This window comes from Silurus aristotelis (genome assembly GCF_946808225.1).
Source record: "Silurus aristotelis genome assembly, chromosome: 6".
Lineage (NCBI taxonomy): Eukaryota > Metazoa > Chordata > Actinopteri > Siluriformes > Siluridae > Silurus > Silurus aristotelis.
Genome location: NC_139579.1, coordinates 17546249 through 17555269, shown reverse-complemented (window position 1 = coordinate 17555269; position 9021 = coordinate 17546249). Strand labels below are relative to the sequence as shown.

The window sequence follows — 9021 nt, the reverse complement described above, 5'->3', positions numbered from 1 at the left end:
GATCTGTCAGAAAGAACAACAAAACTCTGATCAAAACAGGAAATTGACAATATCAAACAGGCACATTATTATAAAACACACAATATTTGCATTCAATGAACGAACAATGCTGTAAACTTTGTTAAATACGAGAACTTAATTTCATGTTTTAATAGCACAATAAAATAAAAGCACTAGAAAGAGATGTTGGTATTTTGAATAAGAATCACCAACATGAGCACGATTTTGGCAGATACGAATAGTTTAAAGTTTTATAGCTGCTGTTAAGTTTTTCTTATAGACTAATGAATTGGACAAATTGTAGCTTTTAGTTGAGGTTTGCAGTTGCATTTTTTTTTTTTTTTTTTTTTTACAATTTCACTATATTTAAGTACAATTCGATTTATTTGTATGCTATCCCACTAGGAATTTTGTGCATGCCAATCCTGTGGACAAATTTCTATTTATTTATTTATAAAAATGTTTTTATGTTCTTGTTTGTAATCTTTTTTCATTCTTACATTGCTTTAATTTCTCATTGCAAACACTCTCTAAGAACAAAATTACAAGTCTTACAGTTTTGAAGTCGCAAAATAAATCGGAAACGCTGTATGTTTTTTTGCAGTCGAAAAGAGGAAAACTTTCAGCAGTGCGCCGGCTTGTCATGTCAAACTTCTTCAGCCAATAGCTGCACAGTATCGAGGAAAGGCGGTTGGTGATTGGACGGTTAGTCCGTGCTTTAGACAAAAGTTTAGAAGGCCGTCCCATCATAGCCGCGGATTGAAATGTAACCCTGTCCGCCTCGCCATCAGGAAACACAAGGCGAATTTGCCTCCCTCGCAACTAATCGCAATCGCATCTGCTTCAGCCGATCGATTTTACTCGCTGTTTCGCCTGCAGGCCTTCAAGAGACCTAAACTGGAACTGAAGCTCTTCAGAGGACATCACTGTGGGGGTTTCTGTTTGTCATAGGAGGCTTACACGCAATGGGTAAGAAATAGAAACTGTCTTTTTTTCCCACCTCCTGAATACGGAGTGGCTTGTAAACAATCCGTCGAAGATTAGTGTCATGAGATGGAGACTTTAGATCGCGTGTTAGTGATTCACTTTTACAGTATCCGTAGCATAGCGCTTAGTTTTTTTGGAGTTATTCACGTGTTTAGTGCTCCTACAAAGGCGGTACGTGTAGGAAATATACATATATATATATATATAAATGTGTTATGTGCTTGATTCGGACAAACATGTCATTTTGGTCATTCTGAACAAAGTGCTGGAATAGTTTGCGGAATGTTTGCACACACACTCAACCATGTGAAATTATACCGTGAGCCAGTTTTTTTTCCCTGCTATGATGTGATGTAAAATATAGGTGGGGATGGGACTGCTCTTATACTCTATACACAGCTATTCAATGCTGAGAATGAAAGGCCTTTGCGTAAAAAATGGACACCTTCGGTTTGACGATTAATCGTGAAAACGTCAGCGTTCAATGCATGTTGTTGTTCGATCAGTAATATGATTATTCAACTCTAATTTGGTTGCTTTTTCTCTCACCAGAACCAGCCTTTGGCGAGGTGAATCAGCTCGGCGGTGTGTTTGTGAACGGAAGACCGCTACCCAACGCCATCCGCCTCAGGATTGTAGAACTGGCACAGCTGGGAATCAGGCCATGTGATATCAGCAGGCAGCTGCGGGTCTCTCATGGTTGTGTGAGCAAGATTCTGGCTCGCTATAACGAGACGGGCTCCATCCTGCCCGGCGCTATAGGCGGCAGCAAGCCGCGAGTTACCACCCCAACCGTAGTCAAGCATATTAGGACTTACAAGCAGCGGGACCCAGGGATTTTCGCCTGGGAGATTCGGGACAGACTGCTAGCCGACGGCGTGTGTGACAAGTTCAATCTCCCCTCTGTCAGCTCGATCAGCCGGATCCTTCGCAACAAGATCGGGAATCTGTCGCAGCAAAGTCAGTACGAGGCGAGCAAGCAGACTTCTCATCCTCAGCCGCAGCCTGCGCTTCCTTACAACCACTTATACTCTTATCCGACTCCGATCTCAGCCACAGGGACTAAAGTACCAACTCCCCCTGGCATGGCCGCTCTTCCGGGACATATGGCTATGCACAGAATATGGCCTTCTTCTCATTCTGTCACAGATATACTTGGCATTCGATCAATAACGGAGCAGCAAAGTAAGCATACTCTCAGTTTTTGGTAATGGAAACTATTTTTTTTATTGCAGCAGTTAACTTAATGTGCGTGTTGTGTTGTCTCTCACTAGTGTGTTGGTTGGTGTGTGTGTGTGTGTGTGTGTGTGTGTGTGTGTGTGTGTGTGTGTGTGTGTGTGTGTGTGTGTGTGTGGTAATTTGCTTAGAGAGCAGATAATTAAAGTTACAAACTATAGCTTTCAGTGTCTTACCAGCACTATAACGATGCTTGAATGACATTTCGAGTAATAGAGTCATTCTATTAAAAATCATTCAATTCACGTCGATCAATTAGACCTTGTTATTATTATTATTTTTTTTTTAGATGCAGTCATAAATACATTGTTTTATTCTTCTGCGTTAAGACAAATGGCCGAGTGGTTTACTTTATGATCGGGCAGAGGAAATCCACTGTTTCAAGTTTACATAATTAAAAAAACTGAGACTACACTGTTTGTTTGAGATTTATTTAAAAAAAAAATATATTAACCTGATGTCAAATATATTCAGATGTCACTGTACATTACAGTCACGCCACTGAGGTTGAAATATGGGATTATTTCAATTCAAACAAGTAGCATGTTTCTCAAATAGGAATAAGAATCAGGCCAAAATATCTGTGTGTCTTGAACTTATGGCTGAAGACAGAACAGGTTTGTGAAATTAAGCTACTGTCTAGAAATCCCTTGTGATTACAGAAACATGTCCGTCTGATCAAAGGCCGCAATTCAGGTAGCTCACATTTAATCAGACTAATCAGCACGACTGTGTTCCGATATTCGTACCGAACAAGAAATACCATAGAGGAATGTGTTCTCAGAGGCGGACTTTATAAACAATTTATGCGTTTCGAAATGATTCGCAGATGTTTGCGGCAGGTTTTGAAAGCTGGAGTAAAGTATAATATACATGAGACTTTTCAGTACTGAATCTACTGCTTCACAATGCAGTCCATTTATTAATAATTACAAAGGCACAAGAAAATATACTATGGCTACGTTTGTTAGGTCGAGTCTTGTATAGGTCTGTACAGCACAGCACAGCACAGCAAACACACACACTCACACACACACACACACACACACACACACACACACACACACACAACAGCAAACTGCACAATCCTCAGTTCTGCATTAACACCTACGGCGTTGAATTAACACCTACAGAGTTCATTTTTTGTGTGTCCAGATGGAATTATATAAACACTGCAGGTGTTCATTAAGCAACATTTTTTTTGTTTGTCTTAATTGTTGTAAAAAAAAATAAGAAGAAAAATACAATGACCGAGGGGTAAACGACAAACACCACTCTTACTTTACTGCCCCCCCTCGTCTCGTGTTACAGCCCTGGTGGCCTTCCTTTTCCAATTTCAACCTTTACAAAGCATGTATAATATAATATCCATCACGGACTAAACTAAAGCGGTTTGAGTAAATCTAATTTGGCCTCACAGGAAGAAGCTCAGTAAAGGGTCCTGGTCATTACACGAAAGAAGCGCCTTATATTTCCAGGATACTGCAAGCATGGTTTGGCCCAACAAACACACACACACATACACACACATTTTTGGATTCTTTAACAGCCAAGCTGAGCGTTTCGTTGTGCTCAGCAGAGAAAAGGTAAACCACTGTAATATGACAGATGTTAAGAGCAACAGCGTTCCTTCTATAAGCTCAGCGGCCTGGAATGGGATATAGCAGGACTGGGGGGCTATGCGGCTGGAGCTGAAGCTGAAGCTGTTCTGCTGGAGCCCTAGTGTTCCCTTTCTCACTGCTATCTTCCTTGTCTCTGTTCTGCCTCTCTCAGTTAGTGACAGTGCGTCCTTTCCCAGCGCCAAACTAGAAGAATGGAGTGTTATAAGCCGAAGTAATTTCTCGTCAGCAAGCTCTCCACTAGTCATTGGCGTGGGTAAGCCTCACTTAGAAGCTGACGCGAAATACTCACAGGTAAAAAATAATAATAATAATAATAATAATACAACCTCAACAAATAAAAGCACTTCATATCAATAATGAATCATCTTCTAAATGAAAGGAAGAATAAAATGCGGTTGTAAAATGCGGTTCATTCGATCAGTACTTATTATTAACTACAGACAAAAATGCCTGTGCGTGTGTGTGTGTGTGTGTGTGTGTGTGTGTGTGTGTGTGTGTGTGTGTGTGTTGGGGAGCTGGGGATTTGGAAAAGATATGTGTGGAGTTATGTGCGTCTCCTCTTTGACCTAGAACCACCCTTGGATATATTATTATTATTATTATTATTATTATTATTATTATTATTATTATTATTATTATTATTATTATTATTATTATTATTTAAATGAAAACAACCAATCACACAAATCATGTCCCCCTAAATGAACTGGGCGTATGAAGACTATGTATTATGAAGATTATGTATTATTCAAATCTTTTACATTTAACCTCGTCTACCTGACATACAGAGATAAACATCAGCATATATATATATATATATATATATATATATATATATATATATATATATATATATATATATATATGTGTGTGTGTGTGTCTAAACACATTTTACATTATTATAGCATATTAAATAACCGTGGCTTCTAAAGTAATAATAATAATAATAATCATAATAATAATAATAATAATAATAATATATTAATAATAATAACGAATACATTTTTAATGATTGAATATAGTCCTTCATTTAAAGGAACCCATAGTTTATTTGTTTTTATCAAATTGTTTAAAACAGATATCTAATAGCCAACATATTAACATTTGGATGATAAATCATCATGTGGACATATCACAAAGTTATTTCGCTTTTAATTAATATTTCTTTTTATTCGACCAATAGAGAATGTCTGCCATTATTTATTTCACCACAGAAATAAAAATATTTAGGTTGTGTTAAAATATATATTTAATGCATAAATATCAATACATACATGTTCAATACAAAACACAGCACATAGCATGCTGGGATTCTCATTTTAATTATTGGATAAATGATTTAGCATTTTAATTTAAATTCATTTACTAGATGTATTAAAGTTTAAGCACATGTTTACTGAAGGTGCTTTTTGGTTTGTCTTTTGGTGGATAAAGATTTGTGATTCTTTTCGAGCTCTGTTAGTCAGTTGCTCCAGCACCGGCGCTCATACACACACACACACACACACACACACACACACACACACACACACACACACACACACACACACACACACACACACACGGCACAAATGATGACGAAAATCAATAAATGCTTGCTTTTTAATTGTTCGGAATGTCTGTCATCCACAGTGATCATATCTCTGCTCGTTTTGTTGAAATGGGAACGAATTCTTCAGCATGAATTTGTGCAATATTATTTATTCATATTTAAATCATAGCAGAATCATAGCAGAACATCAGCGACACAAGTCGCGTATATATATGTTACTATTCTAAAATAAGTTGCATGTAAAACAGTATGCTGCTGTTAGTAGTCCAGCAATGGTGGTGAATTACTTTGATATTTACTATGATACTAGCATTCGGTTTTTGGTGTAAATAATAATAATAATAATAATATTAATAATAATAATAATAATAATAACAATAATAATAATATATTTCTGTTGTTAATAATAATAATAAGAATCATATTATTATTATTATTATTATTATTATTATTATTATTATTATTATTATTATTATTATTATTATTATTATTATTATTATAGAGCTGTAGATGAGAATACTGTTGACGTCTGATGAAAGAGGTCCTGGAACACAGCGAGGCAATTGATTAATCGATTATTACAGGAGATTAGAGGTTTATGTCTCGTGGAATACGACGGAATAAATCTTTATTACCGGCACATGAGCGCTGCCTGGACTCCCAGGCCATTATGACTATCCAGAATAAGTGACTTCAAAGTGTAATACTTGTCCGCTGCCTGGAGAGTTTTGCTACGCAACATTGAAAAGCCGCTAATCCCGTGTTTGGGGATGTCTTTTGGCGATAAATGACCAGATATGACGAAGAAACTTGGATTGAATAAGAGACTAGAACGGAGGCCAAGAGCTCCAGAGTCGTTCACTTCCTACCAAAAGATTACTGTGACAAGGGGGAAAAAAAGAGAGAAACCCCCCAGAACAATTTGCTAAATTGTTATTAAGGAAGTCTTAGAGTAATTATGAAGATCATGACCACCATCGATGAGAATTATAAATGTTTTAGTATTATTTTCCTCGTATTATTAAACATAGAATAAATTATTAGTGATGAATTTAATATATACACAACAGTATTATTATTACTAGATGTGCTTTTTTTTTACACATCATTCTGGGCTTACATCATGTTTAGCTTTATTAAAACATCGTAAAGTTAAGATCTTAACTGGAAGAGAGAGTTTTCAGGGTGATGCTCAGTCTAGAGGAGAAAATAAAAGACTTTAAATAATAATAATAATAATAATAATAATAATAATAATAATAATAATAATAATAATAATAATAATAATACTTCCCGTGGGCTCACCACCTGCAGGAGGGACCGGAAGGGACGGTGCTGTGAGGATTGGGCAGCAGTCGAAGGCGGGGGTCTGCTTAGACTGCTGCCCCCGCGACCCGAATTACGGATAAGCGGGAGAAAATGAATGAATGAATGAATGAATGAATAATAATAATAATAATAATAATAATAATAATAATAATAAATATAATAATAATAATAATAATAAAAAAAAAAAAAAAATAATAATAATAATGTTAGCATCCGCAAATAAAATAACTGTTAAAATGTTTTGCCTAATTTAATTAACTATTTCGCCTATAAATAATCGGCTGTAAAAAAAAAAAAAGTATAAAAAAGCATAGTCCAAAAAGCAGTGTATTTGTCGGAACCCAAGGGCCTTAAAAAAATACTTGGATTACTTGGTTTTGTGAACATGCTTGTCGGCGCATTATATTTTATTTGTTCAGTCGCAAATTTTGTAGCTGTGCTTATTACCTAAAGGAAACTCAAGCCAGGTTACTTAAAACACATTGATAATTTTGCTAATAATTTTTTATATGCTTGTGGGCTTATGTAGCAAGCCTATATGCTTGCTCTCGTGCCTGTAGGCCTTGCTAGTAATCCCATACGTATGGTTTATATTAATTTCACGATTACAGTAAGGCATTGAAAATCCCCAGAAAGTCCTATGAGAGACTCGAGGGAGAAATTGGTTGAAAAGAAATGTCCAAATCAGTGTACATTTAGGCTAAGATTAAAAAAAAAAAAAAAAACCCACACACAAACAAAAACTATCAAAAAGGTCTAGTGTGTTTTTAGTTTTTTTTTAAATGCTGTGATTCTGTGTGTGAGATTTCAGCCAGATGTTCATTCCATCAGTGTTTTATGATTCTGAAATTAGTGCTGGAATTAATACATAAAAATCCAAATTGCTCACCTATGCAATGGCTCTTTAAGACCTATGTATAGGTAAAGGGTGAAACAATTGGCCAAGACTTATGTGTAAACCATGGGGGAAAATACAATGGGATGAATAATATCTCATCATGAAACTTATCTAATAGTTTTACATGTTTTTTGTCATTCTTCTATCTGGCGAGGTTCATGCAAGCCTCTGGCTCTATTCTTTTCTGTTTAGTTTGTTCTTTTTCAATCTTTTAGGAAATGATAAAATAAATCTTTCTGGGTTTTTTTCTGGTCACGTTCACTTATGCCTGATTTTCTCCACTTTCCTAGATGCCGAATGGATTGCCCACAGTGAACAGCTATGTCACAGCTCACAGCATACATCCCTACCATCCTCCCACCCAAGTGTCGCCTTACATGGGGTACAGCGCCACCACGTCGGCCTATGTGACCGGCCCCACATGGCAGCCACCCAGTGGCAGTGCTCTCTCTCCCCACAGCTGTGACATCACTGCCCCTTTGGCTTTTCAAGAGTATGGCAGCCGCCCGGGATTCATGCACCCCGTCACTGCCTCTGCTGTCTGATTTAGACCAGAAGGACAGTATACTGTATGTGGGACAAGACTTTCCAGAAAAGCCATTGCAGGATGGACTTACGTGAACCCTCTGATTGATATATATATATATATATATATATATATATATATATATATATATATATATATATATATATATATATATATATATATATATATATATGTGACTGAGGAGTCCAACTCTTCCCTGGTTTAATCCCCATAAACTCCAAGTTTGCTAGTGAAAGAGAGAAAGTGCTAGTTCTATCTGTCCATGGTGCAGAGGAGAGTATCCTCATAGCCTATGTTGCAGATCAGAACACAGTGAACCCTTTTCTCATCAAAAGGATTTATTGCTAGCTCAATTTCAGTGATGTTCTTTCTGTGAATATATATACTGAATAAGCATTATGTAACAGAACCGGTCAGTCTCCATTTAAGTGTTTCAGGGTGTTAAAAATAACTCAAGTTCAAATGTTTTGCTTTTGTTATTGTCACAATTTGATAAAAAAAAAAAAAAAAAAACATTTTTAGGATACCAATTTTTCACTTCTCTTCTGATTTATGCCAGAATTCTTGGGAGAAGCTATTAACATTTATTTATTAGTCTGAAAGGTACGTTGAATGCTATGCAATTGTTACACATCAATGCATGCAGAGCCAGTGTGAGACAGTGGTGCATATTCTGACACCATCCGCATTTATTCATTCTACATTAATGACCAGTGAAACTGCACACTTCCAAACATTGCACAATGAAATTGAATGTATCTTTATTAAATGAGACAAATGACAGATCTCAATTTATGGATTATTTTTCCCCTGCCACATAAAGATTCTTATTTATTATTTATTATTATTA

At 36.2% G+C, this 9021-nt stretch overlaps 1 protein-coding gene across 1 annotated transcript; it reads left to right on the top strand.

Annotated features, from left to right (window-relative positions):
* Positions 1–774: 774 nt before the first annotated feature.
* pax9 (paired box 9) lies at positions 775–8962 on the top strand. The gene is given in 5 exon segments (XM_083543736.1): positions 775–969; positions 1540–2172; positions 3997–4136; positions 7915–8109; positions 8111–8962. Coding segments are annotated over 5 exon segments (1107 nt in total). The 5' UTR covers positions 775–965; the 3' UTR covers positions 8246–8962.
* The last annotated feature ends 59 nt before the right edge of the window (positions 8963–9021 follow it).